General features: G+C 40.1%; 4 protein-coding genes across 4 annotated transcripts; all 4 read left to right on the top strand.

Annotated features, from left to right (window-relative positions):
- The first annotated feature begins 1,282 nt into the window (after window positions 1-1,282).
- On the top strand, window positions 1,283-3,314 carry hoxd11a (homeobox D11a). The gene is given in 3 exon segments (XM_020931909.2): window positions 1,283-1,448; window positions 1,451-2,083; window positions 2,825-3,314. Coding segments are annotated over 3 exon segments (1,035 nt in total). The 3' UTR covers window positions 3,061-3,314.
- A 2,887-nt stretch (window positions 3,315-6,201) lies between these two features.
- hoxd10a (homeobox D10a) lies at window positions 6,202-7,884 on the top strand. Its single transcript, XM_020931915.2, is given in 3 exon segments — window positions 6,202-6,249; window positions 6,251-7,016; window positions 7,595-7,884. Coding segments are annotated over 3 exon segments (1,089 nt in total). The 3' UTR covers window positions 7,870-7,884.
- A 1,401-nt stretch (window positions 7,885-9,285) lies between these two features.
- Window positions 9,286-10,873, top strand: hoxd9a (homeobox D9a). The gene is made up of 2 exons (XM_020931804.2): window positions 9,286-9,928; window positions 10,356-10,873. The coding sequence occupies exons 1-2, from the start codon at window positions 9,298-9,300 to the stop codon at window positions 10,598-10,600; spliced, it is 876 nt and encodes a 291-aa protein (XP_020787463.2). The 5' UTR covers window positions 9,286-9,297; the 3' UTR covers window positions 10,601-10,873.
- Window positions 10,874-17,664: 6,791 nt separating this feature from the next.
- On the top strand, window positions 17,665-22,316 carry hoxd4a (homeobox D4a). The gene is made up of 2 exons (XM_020931812.2): window positions 17,665-20,212; window positions 20,516-22,316. Exons 1-2 carry the CDS (start codon window positions 19,741-19,743, stop codon window positions 20,806-20,808), a joined length of 765 nt encoding a protein of 254 aa, XP_020787471.1. The 5' UTR covers window positions 17,665-19,740; the 3' UTR covers window positions 20,809-22,316.
- The last annotated feature ends 2,684 nt before the right edge of the window (window positions 22,317-25,000 follow it).

Raw genomic sequence — 25,000 nt, 5'->3', positions numbered from 1 at the left:
AAGAGAAAGTAGAAGCTATAATAATGTTATTTTTCTACAATTATTATCTGTTATTTTTGGATCATAATATAAATTTTAAAGGCGCACATTTTAAAATGCATTTCGTCTCATTAAAGGCCATGATGAGAAGTCACCCACATTTTAAGCATTGAAATACTAGATGTTATTCGCAGTGTGAGCGTTTTTCATCCTATTTCCCCTATTTTCTCCTCCACCCAGTTTTAAAGTGGCTAAAAAAAAAGTCTTCATTAAATAACTTGCACATTGCGTGTGACCTTTACGCTTGACGAAAATGCCTCCATAGCTATGGGCCTTAAAGTAAAAGTATGGACCGTCCATACTCCCCAAAACACTGTGTGTTGTAATGTTTTTCTTTCGATATGTGGAATAAAAACATACTCACAGATTAACACAATGCGCTGGAAGACACGGAGAGTCCGTTTTGGCACTGAACAGAAGGCTATGGACACACACCTCACACACACTGCGCACTGCCTGCTGCAATAAATGATTGGGTAGAGGCTCGTTGGCTCTGAGACTTACAAACACAACGGAGACGGTCAAAGCCACATGGTCTGGACTTCTAGCTACACGGTCTGATGGAAGATCTAAAAAGTGTTGTAGTGTTTAATATACAGTGGTTTTATATCTATAATATCAGAAAAATAAAATAAAGTAAAAGCAATTATGCCAATAATAGCATATAGTGCTAAAATATAAAGCTTTGTAACTGATTTCCCTCCCTACACTTGTGTTATTTATAGATTACGTTTGCTTTATATTTCTAATGCAAAACCCACATGCTACCCAAGGTCAGTTCTGAACAATGGAGCTTCTAAATACATTTTTGTTAGACATAGTAGACATATTAATTATGTATACACCTAGGATCCAAACAGGCTAATATAAATGTATAATTACATAAAGAAAGGTGTTCAGATGCTGCAGACGTGTGATAGCTGTTTTTCCTGTTTGCATATACGAAGGGCTTAGCTTGAATTGTTTTCAAACTGTTGCTACAAAGCCTTGGTGGCTCCTCCAAAGTGGTAAATTTAGAGCGCACTGAGCGTGCGCGGCTGTCATTACATGTCATTACAAGATGGAGATGATGCCGCTGTAAAGCTTTCATTGAAATATTCCAGCGGTGCTTCCACAAATGTCTTTTCCGTGAGCTATAGGGCAGGGAAGGCGAGAGAGGAGTTCCCATTGCAGCGGAGAGCCAATGAAGGAGCTTGCCTCGCTCACATGAGTTTCTCTGGACAGTTTTTAATGACTGATATTGATGTATGGTAATTTCTCAGTTGGATCACATGACACAATTACCTCAAGAATCGATCAAGATGTATTGCAGGTCTGCCTACGTTTCCGATTTTTTCTGCCTGTCGAGGTCTGTGCGCGCGTCTGTGCTGCTATAGATGGACAAAGTTTAACACAGTCAAGCTGCCAATTCCACAGGAGGAAAAGGGACGAGATATGACGGAATACGATGATCGGAACTGCGCGTCAAATATGTATTTACCAAGCTGTACTTATTACGTTTCGACGCCTGATTTCACATCAGTCTCGTCGTTTTTACCGCAGACCACTTCATGTCAAATTAATTTCCCCTATTCTCCCAACCTAGCCCAAGTCCAACCTGTTCGGGAAGTGGCTTTCAGGACTGACTATGGACTCGAGCACCCGAGCAAATGGCACTATAGGGGCAATTACGCGTCCTACTATTCAGCGGACGACATAATGCACCGGGACTTGATCCAGTCCTCCAGCAGCAGGGCAGACGTGAGATTCAAAAACGAGACGCTGTACGCTCACCACGGCGGAACGACCTCTTCGTGCGCAAATTTCTTCACCGGCGTTGGCCGAAATGGGGTTCTCCCACAAGGCTTCGACCAGTTTTTTGAGGCTGCAAACTCGGAGAAAGCAACCGCAGAGCTGTCTAGACAAAAGGGCACAGAGTCACCAGGGGAACCGGGCAATAATACACAGGCTGTGCCCAAACAGGAGCAGCCGGATAAGGCAGAGACGAGCGGGAGCGTCGACGAAGACTCTTCCTCCAACTGCGGCGACAAGAGCAGCCAACAGGGTGAGTGTGTTCCGGCCGTGCTCACAGCAAAGGTGTGTGTACGACAGGGCTCCAGCTCTGCGCGCGCCCAGGGTTATGTGGCGCTTTATAAGCATGCAAAAGCTTTTATATACCAATAAGAGTAACTTTACGGTTGTAAAGGTATTTACAATGGGAAAGTGTGCATGAACCATTAGGCACTGTAAGAGGAATACAGAAACTATTCCATGGCAAAATATAAAACCATAAATATATGTTAAAAGTGTGTTTTAAGTATTGTGACTGCAATAGGTCCTAAAGGTCCATTTGGCAATCAAAGTTCCCTATGTGGCTGAATCCTTTGTTCTGGTTTGAGCGCCCTTATACATGCAATAATTTTAGGTTTCAACCTTCTACACCTTATTATTTCCAGTGCGTAAAATGTCAATGGACTGCAGGTACATTACAAGATCATTGAATATCGATTTGCCATCCAATCCAAAATAAATAGTTACACACCAGTGGTACAATTAAGTATACATAGATGTTATTCTTTGTCTGAATAACATGGGATCTTGATAAGATGTACTGCGCGTATTGCAGTAATTCATGGATATTAATTTAAGATAGTGTGGAAATACAAAATATAGGCTATATCTATAACCTATCAATCCCTATGAGCATAAGACTGAGATGCAACAGCGTGTGTTCTTATCAATTAGAAATCAACATTACAATTCTGATTTCGGCTTTTAACACACAATATAATCCCTTCTATTTCAGGTCTACCAACGAAGTCCAGGAAGAAAAGGTGCCCATACTCCAAATACCAAATCCGAGAACTTGAACGAGAGTTTTTCTTCAACGTGTACATTAACAAAGAGAAGCGACTGCAACTGTCCAGGATGTTAAACCTGACTGATCGCCAGGTGAAGATATGGTTTCAGAATCGGAGAATGAAGGAGAAAAAGCTCAACCGCGACCGCTTGCAGTATTTCACGGGGAACCCTTTATTCTGATAGGGTTCACTGTTTCACACTACCCTATAAACACACAGGCCTCTCAAGACTGCTCCCTTCTCATGTCGTAACAAAGGTACTTTTCTCAAGCCAGCATTTATTTATTAGTTTGTCTCCTATATTTTTGCGTTAATCAACATTATTTCGTCATATAGGTGTGCTTTGAGATTATTTATGAAAATATACTCTTCTTGTATATGTGCATTTTACAAACGCATGTAATGTTGTGGAGTGAAATAAAGTAGACACGACAATTGCTGGTTTCTATAGTTGCAGAGTGTGTCACGTGCCGATGAAGCGCAATAGTTTCCAAAATCCGAAAATTGGGAATTTCCATCATTGGCGCTTTAGGCCAATACAGTGCCGTTATTTCCTTTGCGTTCAAACACTGGATTGTTTACTAAACCTTGAACTGTCTAGACAGTATAATAAAAGTAGCTGTAAATGTCTAAATAGGGGGCTATTGGACTTTGGGATCCCAGCCCCCAAACCATGAGGGGACGACTGCTTCTCTTTCCTGTCCCATAGTAACTCTAGGCTACAAATATTGGATACATCGGATCCCTCTTGCTTAAATTTAGCTGACTGGGCCTATATATAGGATACATAAGGAACGATAGGAGTGCCATCTTTGTGGAAACGCCTTTCCTGTGTGAAGTGATGTAGATACATTCTAAAAAAAAAAAAAAAAAAGATAAAAAAGTGGCCTATGCAAAAATTACATTTGGAAATTGATCATTTAAAGAGCTAATAGTATAGAATACAAAACCGAAACCTTATATTATACAATAGTACACCAAGGTTTATGTATAGTATGCCTAAACCTTAACCAGGAATCACCAAGGCTTATATTTAAACAAGGTTTAAAATAGCAGCACGCACTCAGTAGTGTGTAGCCTATATAATGTCTAAACCTGCAACCCCCCAAAAAATAAATACAAAATAGAACATAGCCATGACACAAATTGTCACGGACATTTGCCACATTGAGCTTTAAAGTATTTCACTAAAAATACAATGTTGATTTTTATTATTTTCCCCATGTGACAGAGCGAAGGTTTACTTTAATTAATATTTGTCTAAAATCTTTATTACAATGAAGACTAGTCTATAAACTGTTTTGCAAAACTGCGGTCTGGGATATCTCAGCCTACACAAAAATACACTCCTTTTGCGTCAGGTTCATGCTAAAATGTTGAAACAATACATGTAAAGTAGTTTCTATCTATCACTCTAATTTCCTGTACGACTTTTAGAACGGCGAGGCTTCATTAAGCGTCTAACTGTTGTTATCGTGTCCTACAGTGAAAAGACATTACCAACTGTGCAGCCTTCACATTTGATACTCGTTTTATCCACATGAGGGCGGACTTGCAGCTCCTTTTGGGCTCAAACTGAACACTGCTGAGGCTGACATCACAAGCAGCCAAACAATCAATGCTTTTATTTTTACCTTAATTTCGGCTCCAAAGAAACCTACAGCGTACAGTTTGTCGCATTTTAACATTTATGGTTGTTTTGCACAGTAGCCTGGGCAATCTCAAGTTAGATTTATCACGATGGAGCTCGAGCCATGTGATTTTGTTTTAAGACCAACATTGTTTAAACACCGGCGGCTTTAAATTAATTTGTCCTCCTCTTTGTAATTAGAAATTACACAGACTGTGCACTGCGGAGTGTGTTGTAAAGGCTAACTTGATGATTTTCTTAAAACCACACATAGCGTTAATACACAGGTTATACTGCTGCTGCTGCTGTTGCTGCTACTACTACTACTACTACTACTCCTACAAAAACAAAAACAACAATAATAATAATAATAATAATAATAATAACAGCTATTGTACTGGGCCAATGCGATTACGCGTAAATACGGTCAAAAATAATTCATGGATTGTAAACAGTAGGCCTATATGTCGGTTTTCTAATTCTCTTTTTTTCCTATCTTTTCCTATCTTGCCAATTTTTTTTTATCTTTTAAAAAAAATGTTTATTATTATTATTTATTTATGTATTTATTTATTTTTTTAACCTAATTACAATAACTTGTGTATGTTTTGCTTTACCGCAGCATTTGCCTTTCTCCACCTTGAAAAGCTTGGTGACACCAAGTTTTAAAATGTGTATTTTGCACGAACACAACAGAAGCTGCTTCTCCGGTGTTTTCTGCGTTTATTTGTGTGCCTCTAAAGTAGTCTCCTCCACTCCGTTGCGTCAGTCTTTCTGCTGAAGCCTTATTTTGTCGCAGAGAAAAACAAAGAATCCCTGAACAAAATTATAGCCGCAAATCCCCGGCTTTACACTGAGGAATGTAGGGGGCAAATTGGACAAAAACATAGCATATTCGAAAAATAAATAAAGTAATAATAATAATAATAATAATAATAATAATAATAATAATAATAATTATTATTATTATTATACATTCTGGTTGCTTGCGTAAAAATCAGGTTGCTTGCGTAAAATTTACATTCACGTGCACACTTGTCATGACTTGTCGTGTCTCTCCATTATTATAATTCAAAAGTCTAGATATAATTTAGGCATTAATTTATTGCAATACAATGTTAAAACGTTTATCTTCCAAAGTACATTCTTTGACAGATAAATACATATAGTCCAGTCAAGTGTTGGTGCGTAAAAAGGAAAAGGAAAAAAGAACACATTTTAAAAATGTTTTCAGAGCTCCTTTACTGAAAGAAGGAGCCATTATTGGCTGCTCCATTTAGTCAACATTTTAACACAAACACTAATAATTTCTCTGATTACGCTCAATGCGCCTTTTACGCACAAAAAAGATGGTCTAATCCAACAACTCCATTGTTATCAAGATGACGATGCCTAATAAAAAAATAAAGAACATTGTTTCAAAAGTTCCATACTGCGTGCTATTAGTCGCATTTTGTCTCCCACGTTTGTTGTGATGGTTTCGCAGCCTTTGTGCATAGTGTCACTACCAATTCCAAGTCTAGGTGTCGCTGTTGACCACGTTTACATCCGCAGTCTGAAGGGCGCGCGCCTGTGCGTGTGTGTGCAGCGGAGAGGAGGCTGCGTCTCAAGGCCATTTTCAAATCTCATTGGTGGGCTTGTCATGTGGTCGGGAGGCATCCCGACTTACTCGGAGATTGTTTTTTCCGAGATATGTCAGCTTACAAAGGACATCTCTCTCCTTCATAGAACCTAACTTCCCAAAATGTCCTTCCCCAGCGGCTCTCCTGCGGCCAATACGTTTCTGGTGGACTCGATCATTGGCGCGTGCAGGACGGACAGTTTCTACTCCAGCAGCAACATGTACATGCCGTCTGGTTCAGAGATGGGAACTTACGGAATGCAAACCTGTGGACTCCTGCCGTCTTTCGGCAAGAGAGGGGAGGTTGGTCATCAAAACGTGGGCATGAATGTGCATTCGTACGTCCCTCAGATAGATAACTGGACTGATCCGAACCGAGCGTGCCGTGCAGAGGCACCTGGTCAAATTTCAAACTGTCCATTCTCACAGAGCATTAAAGAGGAAAGTAACTGCTGCATGTACTCAGACAAAGCGGTCCAAAAGAGTAGCTCTGCAGACGGAACCGCATACTCCAGCGCCATTCCAGAGTCATGTTCCGTAGATGGTCCTGAGATCCCGGTGCCGGGTTACTTCAGACTGAGCCAAACTTACGTCAACGGAAAACACCAGGAAAACTACTGCCATGACGCGCCAAGTCCAAACCCAACATTGATGCAATTGAGCCGGGTCACCCCTAAACCGCAGTCCTCCTCTTCCTCCTCGTTGTCGTCAACCTCCAACTTCACAGAAGGAGAAAAGAAAAACGAAGACGCCTTGCAAAAGCAAGAATCTTCAAGGACACCAGTCCCAGCAGATAGTCCGGAGCCCAAATCTGGCTCTGAGGAGAAGCACTGCTCCATGGACGCACCAGTGTCCAGCCCAGAACTGGCGCACAAGGAGGCAAAAGGTGGGTTGGCTACAGTGAAAGCTTTTATCTCGTGGCACCGGCATCATAAAACCAAGTATAAAACACAAACAACCCCAAAGTCGTAATGTTTAATGAGAGTCTTTCTCAGGTTGCGGTAATAGGCAGCAGAATGGTTTTACTGCGCAGCGTGCAGCCAGCCTGCCATTTGTCTGAGACATTTTAATACAAATACCTTTACAGCGCTAACTTGGGAGAAATCGAAAGTCAAATACAAAAGTATTCAGAGTACAAGCAATCCAGTGTGTGAAGTGTATTGTTCTATTTTTCAGGATTTTATCTTTTGCAGCTGTGTAACCAATATAGACAAAGGTTTTTTTGTTTGCTTGTTTTTTGTTTTTTATTATTTTTTTTTAAATAAAGATCCACCTGATAGGGCCTTAAAGATGTGTGCTCCCCTGCTTTCTAGAATCTGAGTTTAATTCTGAGTTCACACCGCTGTGACTGCTTGGTGTGTCTGAACTCTATTAAAAAATAGTGTTATTTCCCAGAGGCCAGCTTTCAGCAGCAGGTGATGTTACATCAAGCTTATTGGTTTTGTGTGAATTTAATCTTTCCAGAATGCAAGACCGACACCCCAACAAGCAGCTGGCTGACGGCGAAGAGTGGCAGAAAGAAGAGATGCCCTTACACCAAGCACCAGACCTTGGAGTTGGAGAAAGAATTCCTGTTCAATATGTATCTGACCCGCGAGCGCCGCCTAGAGATCAGCCGCAGCGTCAACTTGAGCGACAGGCAGGTTAAGATCTGGTTCCAAAACCGCAGGATGAAACTGAAGAAAATGAACAGAGAAAACCGCATCCGAGAGCTGACCTCAAACCTCACCTTTTCGTGAGCGCGCATGTGTGTCCGTCTTGTGCACACTGATGCTTTGTGGCATCGGACATTTCAACCAAACTGTGATTCTAAATGTTATTGTATAAATATTCCACTTGAGTAGCCTAAAGCCTTTTGGTTGCATCGTGTGTATTCTATTTGTTTTCACAGGGTGACACTAACTGTTAAATTATTGGACAATTTTTTTTCTTGGCCAGTGGAAATTATTTTACTTTCCATTTTTTTTATACAATTGTGTATGTTTATGTTGTTTTGTGTAGGCTATAAGTCCTAAATATTTCTATGGCTGGTTGTACGCGTCATAAACAATGTTCATAAATTGCATGTTTGTGGCATGTTACTTGCAATAAATAGATTGTCCTGTATATTCTGGGTCTTTGTGACAGCGGAATATTGGTAAAACAATCCTATAAGTGAGGGTTTGCTTTGTCTTAATTTCATACAACAGCGGCGTCCAGTTTTAAATACTAAATAAAATTTCGCTCAGTAGCCTATTCGAGCTACGTGTGCGTAAAACCATTCGCAGGTTCAGAGCAGAATAACAAACAATAATCTACAAACAGGCTAAACTATGTTACATGAAAGAGCTATGTGACTGAAAAAGCAAAAGCAAAAAATGTGTTAAAAATAATTATTATAAGAGTCTTATAGCGCCTCAGAACATAATTATATTGGCTACTGGGTAGCCTGCTAGGCTCGTGTGAATATTGACACTGATTCAGAACTACTCCAAGGTCATAAATATATCTAAAATTAAAATTATATATTTATCAAAAATATAAGAACTGTGCAGATTTGTGCTACTCCTATATGACACATAAACACAGACGGACTTCTCCAAGTCTCTTTTATTGACGGCGTGATCACACGCACCTCATAAAACATTTATTGATACATAAAGCCATTACTGCTCTCCGTCGAAAGAATACAATAATTTTACTACTGCTGATTCCGGATACAGTTTAAAAACAAACTAAAGAAAATAGCATATCCTTGTCGAATATTAACAATAGAATTAAGCATGCCGGGGACGGAAATGGCTTCTGTTACTTTACAGCATGTTATTACATTTATTTTACGAGGACCTAGTAAGTCTATAAAGCATTTTACAAGCATTCAGTGCATCAAGACAATATTCCGCGAGTCTTCCCAAACATGAAGACCTGGGCCGTGCATGCAGCAGCATGCGAGTTGTGCTTTTTCGAGCAGCAACATAGACCGTGTCCTGTGCGTCATAGGGGAGACGTTGCGTTTTTGTGGTACTTGTTTAGTCCGAGCACTAAAATCTGTAGAGGGTCTTTATTAAAAGTGAAATAAAAGACTAAATCAAACTTGACGAAAAAAATGGGAGCGCGCAAAAGCAGGATTGATTTACTTGCTGTATTGGTAAATATGACCACGTGACCCATGTAACCAATCCCTGTAGATGCAGGCCAGCAAAAATACTATGATTGTTCATAGAGGGACGCTTCCCGTAACAGAGCGAAGCTTATTATATGAGGAGGAAGACATCAAAATGTCGTCCACTGGCGCTCTTGGTAACTGCTATGTGGACTCACTGATAGCGCATGACCCCGAGGACGTGTATGGGCCGCGTTTTATTCCCGCTCCGCACACGGTGACCCCTAGGCCGCCAGGTGCCGCGGGGGACTCGGTGGATTTCTCCTCTTGCAACTTTGCACAAAAGCCCGGTGTGTTCCCGTCGTCTTGGTCCTCTGTCCACACGCCGGGTCTTTACCATCCGTATGTGCATCACCACCAGCCGCACCTCCCCGCTCCGGACAGCAGATATGTCGGCGTCCGCTCCTGGATGGAGCCCGTGTCTAATTCCGTCTCATTTGCAGGATTTCACTCCAACAACCGCCACTACGGGACAAAACCGACGACAACTCCTCCTAAAACCACTGAGAGAGACTCTCTGGACCAGAACACATCTGAATTCCCTCCGTGTGCCGCGTCGGAGAGTCCAGAAAAGACAAGCAAAGAGCACAGTGGAAGCGAGCTTTCCAACCACAGCAGCGAGTCCAAAGACGAGAAACAACAACAACTTGACCCAAGTAAGTGAACGGAATAGCAAGCGCTGATTTACAGCCGTAAGAACTGTATGGGCTGGGTGTGTAAAACTAGAGCTTTTACTAACCTATAAAAGTGTCTGGAACTATACCGCGGCTTGGCGAGGGGAAACCCGCCCTGCAAGGGTTATTGCAGGGGATCCGAAACTTTTTTATGTCACAGGAAGCCGGTCACAGACACAAACCCTGCTACATTCTATGTTTTCTTGGTACATCTAACCGACGGATTGGTCAGTTTTAAGCCTATCTGTTTCAAATGATTAGTTTTACGCATTGATCTAATTACGCACATTAGACTAGGGTCTAATTACGCCTTAAGACAGATTACTTCAAATAGTCAATTCTAAAAATTCGAAGTTTTAGTAACAATTAACCATCATAACATATTCATTTTATATTTTCCTTTTTATAGGCAATCCAGCAGCAAACTGGATCCACGCTCGCTCCACAAGAAAGAAGCGCTGCCCCTACACCAAGTATCAAACTTTGGAGTTGGAAAAGGAGTTTCTCTACAACATGTACTTGACTAGAGACCGCAGATATGAAGTGGCCCGAATACTAAGTTTAACAGAGAGACAGGTGAAAATCTGGTTCCAGAACAGAAGGATGAAAATGAAGAAAATGAATCGAGAGAGGAGCGGAAAAGACATGTTTTGAGTTCTAAAACACAATGGTCATTTGTTTTAAACCTAAACCTGGCATCTGCGGCGGCTTTTAACGTGTTAATGACAGATACTGTGTCTAACATATTGCTGAACATAGGCCTAAGCCAAACACACAGGACTTTGGTTTGAGTGCGTGTCCGTCTAATTTTGACAAAACAACCGAGACTTACTCTGATCTGTAATTATTAAGTACTAAAACTGTTTTGAGGGAGCCCATGTGAAATGTTCTGACGGCTGTAAAGGAATTGAACTTGTACATAAACGTATTAGAGACAAAAAAAAAGCGTTCTCTTTTGCTCTTTTGCCGTTTTTACGCACAAAACTTCAATGGTATTATAATTATTCACCAAATATCTTACAACAATTGTAGGACATTTCTTAATTATTTTTTTTTGCTTGATAAAGGGTAAACATATTTGGATATATAAAAACTTCCTATACGCCCACTATTACTACTTAGTATTTTAATTTAGTTATTTATTATTTGTATACAGTTACGTACAAGTATTAAAGGAGAGATGGACGTGTCACTGGGTCGGTTGTCGACTTACACCTTTAGAATCGTGTTCTTTATGTGAAAAGTACAGGAATAGAGTTATAAAGTTTTTATTGTTGGGAGAAGTGAGAATTTCCAATGTATTGTCTAAGCTGTAGGAAGAATGACTTTAGAACAGGAAGAAACTTGGTCCAATAAAGCCATAGAAACGGCTAGACGTCTGGCCTTAATGACTTTATGAGCCTGGCCAGCAATTACGCTCTGCTTTCAAAGAGTCTTTTTCGAGCTGTTGCTGACAAACAGAATGTGGACAGTTTTTCCACAGGGGAGTCTGGTCCGCATTCGTTTAGAAGATCAACTAGCCCCCAATCGAAATGATCACGTTTATTGTCCAACTTCACGTCCCACTGACAGAGAAAACAGGGAGAGACTACTTTAATTCCGAGACAATTGAAAGATGTGAATTTGGTGTTTTACGCACAGAAAGGACAGATAATATTCTTATAATATTTTCTATCAATAACAATAAAAATACTGTACTTCCATGAAATTGTAAATACAAATAGGTGAACCTAAATTCAGTCTTTAGGTAGTAAAATTAAAATGCCAGTCTGATGTTCCCCGTCTAGTCCCAGAGGTCAGGGAGCAAAACTCGGGCGCTAGAGGGAGACATTGGTCTTCCATGTCTCATCGACAGCTACGCACAAGACAAAACAACAGTTAGCGTTGGGCATTCTTATTAATTATTCTGCCAGGATTTGTGCAAGATGTGTTTCTGAAGCTGCGTTTGAGTATAAAAAATGCAAAAATATGAGTCTGTAAAGTCTGATATTGCATTTCAGAACTAATTTATTGGAGCATATAAATAGTGGAAAATGTCAATATTTCTCTTGCGTCAAAGCTTTAAAACATGCTCATGATGTTTCAGCATTTTGCAACCCTTCATTATACTTCCTATGACCTAAATAAATAACTAATAGTGATTTCAAATGTATTCATAGAATCGAGATTAGTGTTCATATCAAAAATAGAACTGCGTGCTTTGGGCTGTATTTTGAATATTTGAAGAAGGAATCAATGCGTGCCTGAGGAAATCTAAAAAGTTGGTTGTCATGAGGTCTGACATTAATATAGTATGGACGCTATAAGCCAGAGGTGCTTCAGTACACTGCAAACAGTGGAACCATAAAGAAATATGTTGATGGATTGTTGGCGCGTTGACCTGCACGCTTTGATCCGTGGGCTGTGACCGCTTATGCGACCACCGCGGCCTGCTGACTGCGAGGTGACTGTCACGGCACAAGATATGGACCTATGTGATGACACCCTTCAGCTCACTTCTCTGAAAATAGATGGCCCCACAATTACACAGTGTCAACAGGCGTTGAAGACATGCATCTTTGAAAAGAGAAAATGTGTTTTTTTCCACATTGGAGCTAGCAGTGCCCTTGGTTGTTTCCGACCTATATGCTCTTGGTCATGTGGTCTCTTTTTTCAAAGAGCAATAGTGACATTAACGGTCCCATGTCTCATATCCATTGCTGCACATCTAAACAAGCTGTATAGTAACCGTGCGCAAAATTGTACATTTACGCACAGGTAATTTGGGTCTATTTTAAACAACATCCATACCAAAAAAGAAATCGTCGAAGGCAAAACATTAGAATTACAGTAGGTATATATTCATATACGTTGTGTATAGTATATTTTTGTTATATGGATATTTGGATATCTGAAACCAGTTGAGCTTTTCTGGCTCTTGGTCGCTATTTTTCTATTTTCTTTTCTTGTTTTCTTTGTTGCTGGCAGAGCCTCGTGCAAACAGAAAGCCAATAAATAGGGCTACAATAATTGCATAATTGTACATCATTGTACAAACATGTCTTTACTGCACTAGAACATGCTTGTGCACGTTATAATAACTCACAAAACAAGCACTATTTACAAATTGCTATGAGTCAATCTTATATCCGTACAAGACTTGTTGTACCAATTGTGTTCGTGAGATTTCGTGAGAGAGGCCGTGTAGGCCTAACACTGTCACGTGAAGATAATACAATAAAAAAAAAAAACTCAATAGAAATAATTAATAATACTTTAATAAACCAAAAATATGTCTCCAAAAGTAAGCTACTTGAAAAAACATAAAATGCTAAACTAAAATAAAACATGATCCTTGCAAATATTCCTGTTACAGTTATTGGAATTGTTCATTTGACACAAAGAACAGGCTAAGTCCATGTTATGCATATAGACTATTTTTAGACTTATAGATGAAGAGTAAAAAATAGGAACTGGGGTATTGGGAAAATAAGGCCATATCTAATATCGATTTCTTCACAAAATGTTGATTCATGGGTGGCGCATTACTTTTCGAGGTATAATTTCAGTCAAATATCTTACAGTTTACGGCCTGCGTTTGTAAAATGCGAATGCGCATCTGGTCTCACTGGCCCAGGCACTGTTTTGTGTTGGATCAAACCCGGATCTTTTTCATAACACACACACACACACACACTCACACACACACACTCACACACACAAAAAGAACACAGACGGTTAGGTCCAGGCTGGCTATAAATCGCAGTGCGCTGACTGCGGCATGTCCTGCAAATGAACACAATGAAATGAAAGAGATTCCTTTTTCCTGCACTAATATTCACACAGTCGGGCCCTGCACATGTCTGTAAATGTCAACCACTACGTAAACATGTTTGAAAATGAAATAGGTACCTGAGAACTACTGCACTACTTTGAAACATTGTTTGGTATAAGACATGGGTTTATCTGAAACACTATTTAAAGGATAGACCTACTGAAATGCATATAGGCTCGGGCCAGTGTTAAGACAATGCGTGATTTTTCGACCTTAAAATCTTTCTATTAAAAGCAAAAAAGGCCCTTATTATAATCTATTGCGTGATTTGTCAATTATGCCTAATTTCGTTTGTGCAAAAATTTAAACAACACAAAATATCATTCAAATAGGCCTTTATAGTAGGCAACTGTAGCCTACTTACAGGATAACATCTGTCTAATCTGATCCATTTGATGCGACTGCGCATTAAAGATAGTGCAGGGTTGCTTTTTCGCAGCGGACATGGAGGGGTCTGAGCTGCTCTGCGTTGAGAAGGGGGGAATTGCTGCAGTCTAAATTCCTTTTTGTGCGAGGACAATTTACAACTGGGTTATAGCGCTTTTTATGGGCCTCCATCGCCTGTCATTGGGTACCACTGGTCATGTGTGAGAGCAAACGTCTTCATGGCTCTTTCCTGATTTCCCAGGCCATTTTCCCACTGCATACTGCGTCTATGGCGCTTAAAGCTTTTACGCACGGTCTGTTTTTCTCCAAATATGTCAGCGCCTTGGTTATAAAAGTCTGCCCAGTCGACAGTTGCCTTTGCGCAGTGCAATGGACATTTTGGACCGCAACAGGACTTTTTTAAATATTCGATCTGCTGCAGCGGCGCCTCTTCGAAGCGCCATCATCAAAGATCAAAGAATAAACATGGATTATCCATCGGCTAAATGTGAGTATTTTGTGAGATAACAGCTCATTCACGCCTGTGTGCGCGAGTGAGGACTGTGACAGCTTCCTGTTTCATTAGTCATGTTAATTAGCATCAGGCTAAGCGCTCTGGTTCTGTATGGAGTCCATGCACACGATAGATTATCAAGGGAGAAGCGTTGCTGTAATTTTCTGATTGACCAAGACAAACACTGTTAAACGTTTCGTAAGAATTCTGCTATGGTTTGCAACAACTAATCTTTTGAAATGGTCGTGGTTGAACAGTTAAAGCTTTGAGTCGTGCTGTAGAATATTTTATATTTAACGAATTTGTGTACATTTCGTTCTACTCATGTGGCAACCTTACTAACATTTTCTGCACTATATAATATGTGGAGCAAATTAATTTATTTGTGGAGTAAATGGATTTATTTGCTCACTTTTATATTAAAATATAAGATTAAAATGTCTGATAATAATATTAATGGTCAAACGCAGGTTTTACCAAAGTCCCTTTAAGCTTTCCATTTATTTACAGAAAAAGTAGAATTCTGTTCTGAGTCGCTTGAACATGAGGTCAACTGAACAAAGACAGTATTTCACTGTTGCCTGACAGGCAGCTGCGAAAGTATTTACAGCCTACTGCAATGCGGCAAAATGGATACTGAAAAACAGGCGCACACAGCAGGCTTGGGCTCTCTGCGTTAATCGCTGTAGTGTTCAGTATAATCCTTATACTCACAATCCAAACAACCTATACAATACATTATGTGAGAATAATGCTTATATAAGAAATATCCACAGGCCTAACCCAATCCCGCCAATCCCGCAAATGCTACAGAGGCTGCTCCGTCACAAAAGGCTTCAGACAAACTGAATATTTTGCTTATTTTTGTTTTTTCAGAATGCAAACATTTTCATCTATTCTTATCTATTAGAGCGTGTTTCATTGTATGGCACATTGTGTATCTTGTGGTGCACTGAATATACCTCTATGCCGATGCATTTTGTACATTATGTATCTTAGGCCTTAGACTCAGAGCTTGAACGTGTTCTATGTTGTTGATCCTTAATCACTCACATCAATTAAGCCTAAAATGTTCCGGTTGAAATAACCCAGGGTTCTTGTGCTAGGAAATTCCAGCAGAAGGCGCTCTTGTCCAGCACAAGATCTCATTCAGGCACTGAACGCAGCCAGTGCAGCTGTGTACCGAGACATCATCATTGGTTATGGTTCAGATCACGTGACATGTTTGGCATTTAAACGGCTTTTGGGAGATTTTGTCTGGATGAGCATTTGTTTGGAACAAATAGGCAAATTGAGATCAAAGAAAAATTAAGTTGGGAAATATCAAGAATTATTGTGTTGAAATGGTGCTTAATTGTCTCACCCGTTAAGTAACGGGAATTGTCAGTGGGAGGGGCCACAGAACAAAATGGGTTGTCATTAGTTAGGAAGTGTCAACTGTCGTGGTGTCAAGAAAAACAAAAAGAAAACCGACTAAAATGCATTTTTAGAAATGTATTATATCATAAGGTATTTCTAACAAGAAATAATAAAACCATTAATGGGCCAAAAATGGACAAATTACAGCACACGGTCACTAGCCTAATTAAGTTTACATATTTTAGGCCCATTACTTATTAGAAGGAACAGAAAGTAACATTGTAATTTTAGTTTATGAAATAATGGCATTGAGTATTTTAATTGATCCAAGTAGCTTATGTAACTACAATATATATGTTATGAAAAAGATGTATGCATATCTGGGATTTCAAGTTGCAGTATTAGCCTCCTTTTTCCGCTTTTTTCCTTGTTGCACATCAGCGTAATCGTCTTATTGAGTAAGTGCAACTTTCAGGGTTATTTATGGATCTGTGCGCTCATGTGAATGGCTGCGCGGAAACACGTGACACCATTAAAGTTTGTTTTATGGCCTGGGACTTGACAAGCCAAAATATAATTCTCATTGTGTATTAGTAAAGCGTGCAGATGGGCAGAAATAGTTCACCCATTGGTACGGAGCTCTACCGGATTAACTTGGAGTTAATACGTGCTGCCGCCATGTGTCCAACTCTCTGTGGTAAGACGCGTTTTATCTTTTTTTCTGATGCTGTTGTGGGCGTATGATGTCACGGCTCGACTGTTTCCTGACTCTCAAACGGCAACAGGACGCACAAGTGCTGCGAGACAAGCTGTTGCTGCTGTATGGATTTGAATTATTTTATCAATTGTTCGCGTAAACTTTTAGAACAGTCAGAAAGTGAGCTTTGGCTTCGTATTGCATTCGGTCTTTGCTTGATTGAGTTACACGTGTGGTGAGAGAGTTCATGTTGTATAACCTGCGGACACTGTCCACTGAAAAATTATTTTAGCTTTATAATGCTTTGCTTTCATCGTAATGCACATATTGTATCAATGTATTGATTTACTACTTGCTATTAATTTGTTTTCAATCAAATATTGTATTTTTTACAGCTTGTTAATGCTAAACAAAAATTTCACTGCAGGCCTTAGCAAATAAATTAAGTCTTTTTGAACCGTTGTTTGTTGCCTGAAACACGTAATATAGTTAAGGTAAATCTTTTATGTTTGGGCTTTTTATCTGCGCAAACTGATATGAAGTGTGCGTAAAAGCGAAACAACCTATTGCTTATTTCTCATTTTCAGAACAGTATTTCCAAATGAAGGACAATTGTAATTGAAATTGAAAGGAGTCAAGCTGGAGCAGTTGGCCTCTCATTTAAGTGAACCGTGGATGGGGAAACGCTGACTTTATCATTCTTTTGTTTGTGAATCTTGGCTTTGACCCGTCTGAAGGATGAGGTGAAAGCCAGGTCACACTGTCGCACTCTGAAAATCAGCAACATTTTCATAGTTATAGTTCTATAACTGTGAAAAGCTATATATATATATATATATATATATGTATATATATGTGTGTGTATATATATATATATATATATATATATATATATATATATATATATATATATATATATATATATATATATATATATATATATATCGCAGAGTAGTTGTCGTTGCTGACGGAGTTAAAATGTTAAAAATGTATGCATTGTTTGCATTGTTTGGATGTTAGTTCATTAGAGTTTCTAAAATGAATGAAAATACATCACACGTGTTTAGTGGCATTTGGTATGGTAGGCCTAAATAAGATTCAGTTTAAAAGTAACTTACACAACAATGAGATCCCGTCAAACAGTTGTGCGTAACGCAGTGAGGTCTAGGCCTGTGTAATCATTAAGCGGGCCTGTGTGTGGCGGCTACTGAATGACTCCCATTTCAACTAAATCCAGTGAACAGTTAGAACAGCTCGTGGCTATCAGTCCATTAACACGATATCATCAAATAAGCTATCATTCAAACTTATTTGTGGCTTCATTTGGAGTCTTAAGATTTTTTTCTAAAATATGATACATATATAGGTCAATACCTACATATTTACCAATTTAAGAATCACATGTTTTTTATTTATTCTTTTAAGCCGAGTTGATTTTCAAGTGTTCCCTGTTTCATGCAAAGCTTTATTTGACGCATAAAAGCGCCTGCTTTAGAGATCCGTGTGGCGCTGGTTAAACGCTTACGAGAATCTGCTTTACTTTAGCACCCTTTGAGCTGTCAGTGGCACGAAAAATAATTAAACTTTTGGATCACTTTGTAAATGGTTTTGCTTGACCTCGGTGGCCTATCGCCTCTGCGTTTAGACAGCATGTAACTAATACGCATAGACATCATCTTAGTAACCCATGATGGAGAAAACTGGATTTGGTTGTGCTTTTGTGATGTTTTTTTTTTCCACACCTGTAATATTAGCTTTTTCGTGCTATTGGGGAGGGTCTTTAAAACAGACAAGTTGGTATAAAGTTCAGTCGTAAACTTCAGTTGACCCCTGCAGCATGCTCTCTTCTCTTTCCAGTATCCATATCATTTTGAGCATTTTGAGCACAGCGGCCTTTGGGGCAAACTTCTTGTGTCTTTTTTATAAGATTGACATGCGTTTAACAGAATTGTTGTTGGTTTGTTTGTCATAAGTCACAAGACAGAGACCAATTCCCAGTGCGTAAAACTTGACCAGACAGAGCAGTAATTATGTGACGCATATGGTTTCCTTAAGAAACCATTTTTGGCTTAAAATTGCTTGGGCCATTGCCGTCGTCTATATATACCCTGTAGAACCGAATTTGTGTGATAAAAGTACAGTCACAGATTCGATTCTAGGGGAGTATGTGGTCGATGAACAAACGTCGATTTATTGACTTGCTGCAATCTTTTTTGGGCTCGTTGAGTGTTTGACGTGTTGTCAGGTGATCCAGTGACACAGTGAAGTCCAGAAATAGAACAGGATCTTACAGGACAGAGCACATTTGAGACTTTAGGCTACAGAATGGAACTTTATCTGTGTGGTAACGTGACCTAAAATGTTTCACTTGATAATTATCAGTGTGGAAAAGGGGTGGACTGAGAATAACACAGCACACATTTGAGCAGTTTGTGTTTTATTGCTCTGTGGCTCGCGGTGGCTCTTCATTATTGATTCCCTGGGCTGGCTGCGCCCCTGCCTCTGGCCAATGGACTCCAGAGACGCAGCAGTCAAAGGGAAGGCAGCAGATGAAGTGATGGGATTCGAGTAACTTTTGGATGACCCCTGTCCCGACAAAGACACTGTCCATCAATTGTCCGCAGTCGTTCTTTTGTGCTTTTATGCCGAGGGGCTATAGTAACCTTTGTTGGAACCTGCACTGCCTCCAAGAAAACTCACACAAACTGTTTTTTCCCCTCAAATGTATAAACCTGTACTTTGTTTTACCCAACTTTAATCAACTTTTATTGTGCGAAGTTGAAGACATTACCTAAAATATTATGTCTGAGGCAAAATCTACAAACTCTGCCTGACTCACCGCAGAATTGTGGTAAGACTTTGTAATCTACACGCCTTTTTAATTCCGCTCCTCTTTCCAGGTCTAATTTGGGAGTAGGTTACGTTGGATTCAATTGCTTGTAGTTGTGTGTTTACCCGTTTATCAGCTTGCATCACCTCCATTGGCCGATTTGGTCACATGGTTCGCTAACTTTATTCAGTTGACACGAAAGTAGGAGGGCTTTATGGAGGGAGGAAAAAAAGACAACTCGAGAAAAATTAGTATTTTCTATCTTCAGAAATTAATGGCCATGAGTTCGTATATGGTGAACTCTAAGTATGTGGATCCGAAATTTCCTCCATGTGAGGAATATTCCCAAAATAACTATATACCTGAGCAGGGCGCGGAGTACTACAGCCCGGCGCAGGACACTGACTTTGAGCATCCAGGGATCTACCCACGGTCCAACTTCACGGAGCAGTCCTTCGGCTGCAACACGGTTCAGGAGCCCACGGTGCCGCCACGGGGTCATGTGCACGACAGGACGCAGAGCCACTCGGATCCCTTCAGCACACACGGGGAACAGGGGCCCACGGTTCAAGCGACCGGAGACAGGACGTGTGGCCAGCAGCAGAACACAAAGAGCCACAACGGGCAGCAGGGCAAGCAGCCAGCAGTGGTTTACCCCTGGATGAAGAAAGTGCATGTAACGACTGGTAAGACGCGCTCGTATCATTCACTCTGATATTTATAGCAGTGTTTGAAAGGCCTCACCAATTACACAAGTCATAAATTTTTATGGCTGAGGAAATAGGCTGCGAGGTGAGCCCCTCAAAGCCGCTGAAAAGTCAGAATGACCGCTTGATATTGTGCCCACAACTGCTTTATTTCGTTTCTCATTGCTAGGCTTTTCCAGTTGTGAAACTGACTCAACTTATGTCAGGACGCGCCTCGTGTTGTCCTGTTGTTGTGTGCTGTGTTCGCATTTGGTGACACTCTGTGTGTTTGTTTCTTGCCAGTGAACCCAGATTACACGGGGTCCGAGCCTAAACGGTCCAGAACAGCTTACACGCGGCAGCAGGTCTTGGAGCTAGAGAAAGAGTTCCACTTTAATAGGTACCTGACCCGGCGGCGAAGGATTGAGATCGCGCATACACTTTGTCTATCCGAAAGGCAAATCAAAATCTGGTTCCAGAACCGACGCATGAAATGGAAGAAGGACCACAAACTGCCCAACACCAAGGGCAGATCTGCCTCTGCAGTGGGCAACCATCTGCACAAGGAGCCCCATACGGACATCACCACGTTATAAGAAATACACAGGAGTGGACTGTACGGAAAAGACAAGGCTGCATTCTGACCTCTGCATGGAACTGCTATGATTTTTTTTTTTTTTTTTTTAAGATTTATTTAAAACAACCTAAGCAGTGTTTCTGACTTTCATCTTGCTAAAGAAACAATCAGTAAAGTTTCAAATACATCAGCACAAAGGTATAAAACTATATTTTAAACGTTTAAATTAACATTTCCGTAATTTGTATGGACAAATTTTTTTCACCTCACGTGGATTTACGTTGCTTTGAACCTCCAATGGTCTTTTAGGCAAAAAGATGACACCATTCATATAATTACGCACACATAATAAAAGCTGTTTTTTTTCCAAACATAATGCACAAAATGCCTGAATCTATACTTGAACGAATTTTACATATAGAGCACGCCAAACCGTTTGCATTTTTAGAGATGCTAGGCCTACAGAATGCTATAGAATAGGTCACTTTCTTTATTGGTTTTAACTTATTTTATAGAAAGGCTTTGGCTTTCTCTTAGCCTAAATGTGATCAAGGCTAAATCCAGACATTCCTGTGTGCAAACTATTCCGAGTGCCCTTATAAATCTCTCCTGACACCTTTGTAAACAATGTACATTTTCAGAGCTTCTCTCGTGCCAACTGAAACTCTTTATAAAAGATCTTTTGTTATTTGCATGGCATAAAATTGATATTGGATGTTTCTCATCGGAAAGAATGAAACAGAGTATTTAGGAACATAATTATTTTTTTTCTTTACATGAGTTATTATTTATTTGTTTAAAATTTGTACATTTTACTATAGCAAACATACAATTTTAAATAAAAGTATTCGTTGAACTGCTTATGAATTGGTGTGCGTTTATAGCATGATATAGATTTTTAGTTGATTTGAGAATGTGGGCCGGGGGGTAAACAGAACTCGTTTCTTATCATTTTGGGCAAAAAAAAGTGTTCAACCAGCTCTGAGAGCGTTTTTGTGACTTGTAGACAAGGTATTTCAAGCCAAAAGTGGACAAAGCAACGCGGCCAGGTTCATCCAGAGGCCACCATGAGCCGCAAGGACTGACCTCCAGCCCCTGACCCGCGGACAGAGCGCATAACTGCTACAGCTTTAAAGCATATCGCAGAATGGACCAGATTATCCGCAGTAACCGTTACAATTGTGCGCATTTGCAACAAGCGACAAAAAGTCGAGGCGTGCGCAAATGCCTGTGCACCTTAGAGCCATTTTTATTTTCTGTAAATGCTTCCTTATGTTCTGCATTGCATTGTGCGTTTTTTTTTTTTTACTGAGTTTACAAACACTTTAAACGTGCGCAAATGTTTTCATTGTTTTTTATTTATTATTATAATTATTGTTATAATTATTTTTACAGACCAAATTTGTTTCAGTATTTTACAACATAGTTAACCATATTGAATTTCAATTGGAAAAAAATAATGATCGTGCGGCCATTTGGCCTTTTGCAAAGATTCACTATTGTGCCAAATTTGCCACTTTCACATTTTCTTCACCTATGTAATAAACATTTTGCTACAGAATGCAATCTAGTCCTATGTTTATTATGAAGCACTATGAAAAACATCATAATAACACGGTGTGTTTATATTTTTGGTGTTAATTAGAAGAAAGCTGCATTTGGTGCGTAAAAGTAGCTTTAAGCATTTACTACTTCAAATTCTACAAACGTCTTGCGTAAAAGTAGTACGGGACATTGGATTATGTGAGATTATGTGAATTAGAGTGACAAAGTCTCAGAATTAAGTCGTCAGAGTGAAACACAATGTTGACAGGCACAACTGAACTGAACTAAGACGCTCCAAAAAGTGTTCTTTGTGCCAGACGCTCAGGGATCATTTCAAAGCACTTGACAACTTTGATTTCGGGCGTTAGCTCAATGATCACCTTCGGCCTTTGCCTAATGCCTATACCGCCGATACATAACTGACTCCACTGGACTTAATACAGAACTTGGACAGATATGTGTGCGCGTGTGTGCGCGCGTGCCATGTGCATGGGAAGTGATGCTGCCATTGATGAGGATCTCATAGATGCTGAGGAGAGGAGAACAGGGGGTGATGGCAAAATGAGAAATAAATAATATTCTTACTGTACTATAATAAAGAACATTGTTACTCTATTAATAATACAAGAGTACTGCAGTGGACCAAAGACAAATAAAAAAACTAACTTTTATTAATGTCATTGTTGAATATTTTTTGTATTGTTCATCATACTTATGAATTAAGGTTTGCATGGAAACGTTGTCTCCTTCATTATACGTCAGGTCAGAGCAGCCCTCTACGTGTAGTGTGTAGCCACGCTGACCTACATGTCTGAACAGCAATAAATGGAAGCCAAAGGCAGTGCCATTTTCAATGACACTGCAGCCAGAGCTGGAATACGACGTGCTGCTCTCCATCCGGCCATATTTGATTTCCAGCTGTTTTCGCAGAAGCCTCTCGGATCCAGTCAAGCCCCTGAGATATAAGCATCAACAGATACAAGCCAGAGACTATACCACCAGACTCTCTATTCTCGACCACGTGATTGTCTAAATAATTAATGCAGCACGTCCCCCTAGAAACACGGCGTCGTCATTAATCGAGGACTCTATCAGACTTGAAAACTGAAGAGATCCCCCAAGAAAATAATATCCGATAGCCGGCGCAAGTGTAACCTTCTCTGTAGCAGCACATCCGAAGCGACGGATGCTTTGGTACGTACAAATTTCTGAATTTTTCATGTTGCCTGAGCAGCTAGATGACGATATCAAATGTCGTGATATTTGATAAATTGCTGCCTTTGATGTGTGCGCGCGGAAATTTCTTCGGGCTATGGATAGTACCGCTTTACGCACGGAGTTTTTCCTCTTGTTCTCTATAAAGACGCCGTTAAAGCTGAATTTCAACACTTTGGTATAGTTCATTTATAATGTTTGTATCGCGTATACTTGTGGTTGCATGCTCTTCAGCGATACCTTGACAATGGCTTTGTGCACAAATGTAGCGATCACATTGAACAGACTACTGAATTTGAGACATTTTGAACACATTGTTTGGCGAATACCTAACGTTGGTTAAGATGCCTTTGGCTTAGACCGCTTCTCGTGCCCCCTTCACAGGACTGTTTTTATTGTTGGTGGCTGATGTGAATTTGATGCCTGAAAGTGGTACAAGTTTGTGCGGTCTGACAGATCTAGCTCCTTGTAAATCATTGGCAGTAATTCCTGAAAGGGTGCAGTGCTGTTGGGGGCCGGCCGAAAACTGTAAATCTTTCACTTTTATTGCCCTCTGAACATATGCCGCGCCGATTCAAGCCGTGCATCCCTCTTCGCAGTCAGCAGTGGCGGTGCGCTCCAAATCCTCCTCTTGTAGCACAAATGGATTTATTTTCTAATTCATTCATGAACACTACATCTATCCCCATTTCTGCGTGAATGATGCAGAAAGGAGCACGAGGCAAGCCTTGGCTCCACTCTTTGTGTGTAAAGACAGACACAGCAAACAAAAGATGATAATGTGGTTTATTTGAATACAATCCAGGCACAGATGGAAAGAACTCCCACGCCATTTATTAAAAAAAAAAAAAGTAAAGTCTTAAATTGTGACGCAAAATGCAACATGGGGATATCAAATATAAATAACAAACAACTTTGGTAAAATATGCTATTGTATAAAAATAATATTGCTTTCAAAAACAGTTCTACAGTGTAATGTGTTCACAGACGCTTAAAATTGCTGTAAATGCACGCCTTTCGGTGCACAGAGCGCTATTTGTAAAGCCTGAAGCACGGTTTAAATGTTCGTGTGCATATCAAGAGAAACGAGGAATAGAAGATTTTCACACAGACGAGGAAATAAACACCACCCTTTATCAAAATGGATTGGTGAGGTAAGGCTCGCTTGAAGCAGGGTGAAGGAGAACAATCACGTGAACAAATATGCTTGTGTCTTAAGGCTGTGCCTTGATTTGTCATCATGAAGCTTCCGAAACACCAAAATCCGAACGGTGGCTCCACATCAGCGCAGGCCTATCCCTGACTCAATTCTACACATATCAATTCATGATTGATTGCCAGGATTTTTTTCTGGAATAACGCTACCTTGTTGGCTTTTTATTGGTAGCTGTATGCGAGACCTTCCAATCTTTCGGGAATAGTGTCTCCACTGGTATATGGAAATGTCTGAA

The sequence above is a fragment of the Boleophthalmus pectinirostris genome, unplaced genomic scaffold (genome assembly GCF_026225935.1).
Source record: "Boleophthalmus pectinirostris isolate CB_2022bp ecotype Guang Dong unplaced genomic scaffold, ASM2622593v1 HiC_scaffold_239, whole genome shotgun sequence".
Lineage (NCBI taxonomy): Eukaryota > Metazoa > Chordata > Actinopteri > Gobiiformes > Gobiidae > Boleophthalmus > Boleophthalmus pectinirostris.
Note: the sequence above shows the minus strand (reverse complement) of the source record. Positions and strands in the feature narration are given on the sequence as shown.

Excerpts from the sequence above, each read along its gene's own strand:
- hoxd9a (XM_020931804.2), top strand. The coding sequence starts at position 9,298 with ATGCAGGCCAGCAAAAATACTATGATTGTTCATAGAGGGACGCTTCCC. Across the intron at positions 9,929-10,355 it reads ACAACAACAACTTGACCCAA|GCAATCCAGCAGCAAACTGG; the intron begins GTAAGTGAACGG and ends TCCTTTTTATAG.
- hoxd4a (XM_020931812.2), top strand. The coding sequence starts at position 19,741 with ATGGAGGGAGGAAAAAAAGACAACTCGAGAAAAATTAGTATTTTCTAT. Across the intron at positions 20,213-20,515 it reads GAAAGTGCATGTAACGACTG|TGAACCCAGATTACACGGGG; the intron begins GTAAGACGCGCT and ends GTTTCTTGCCAG.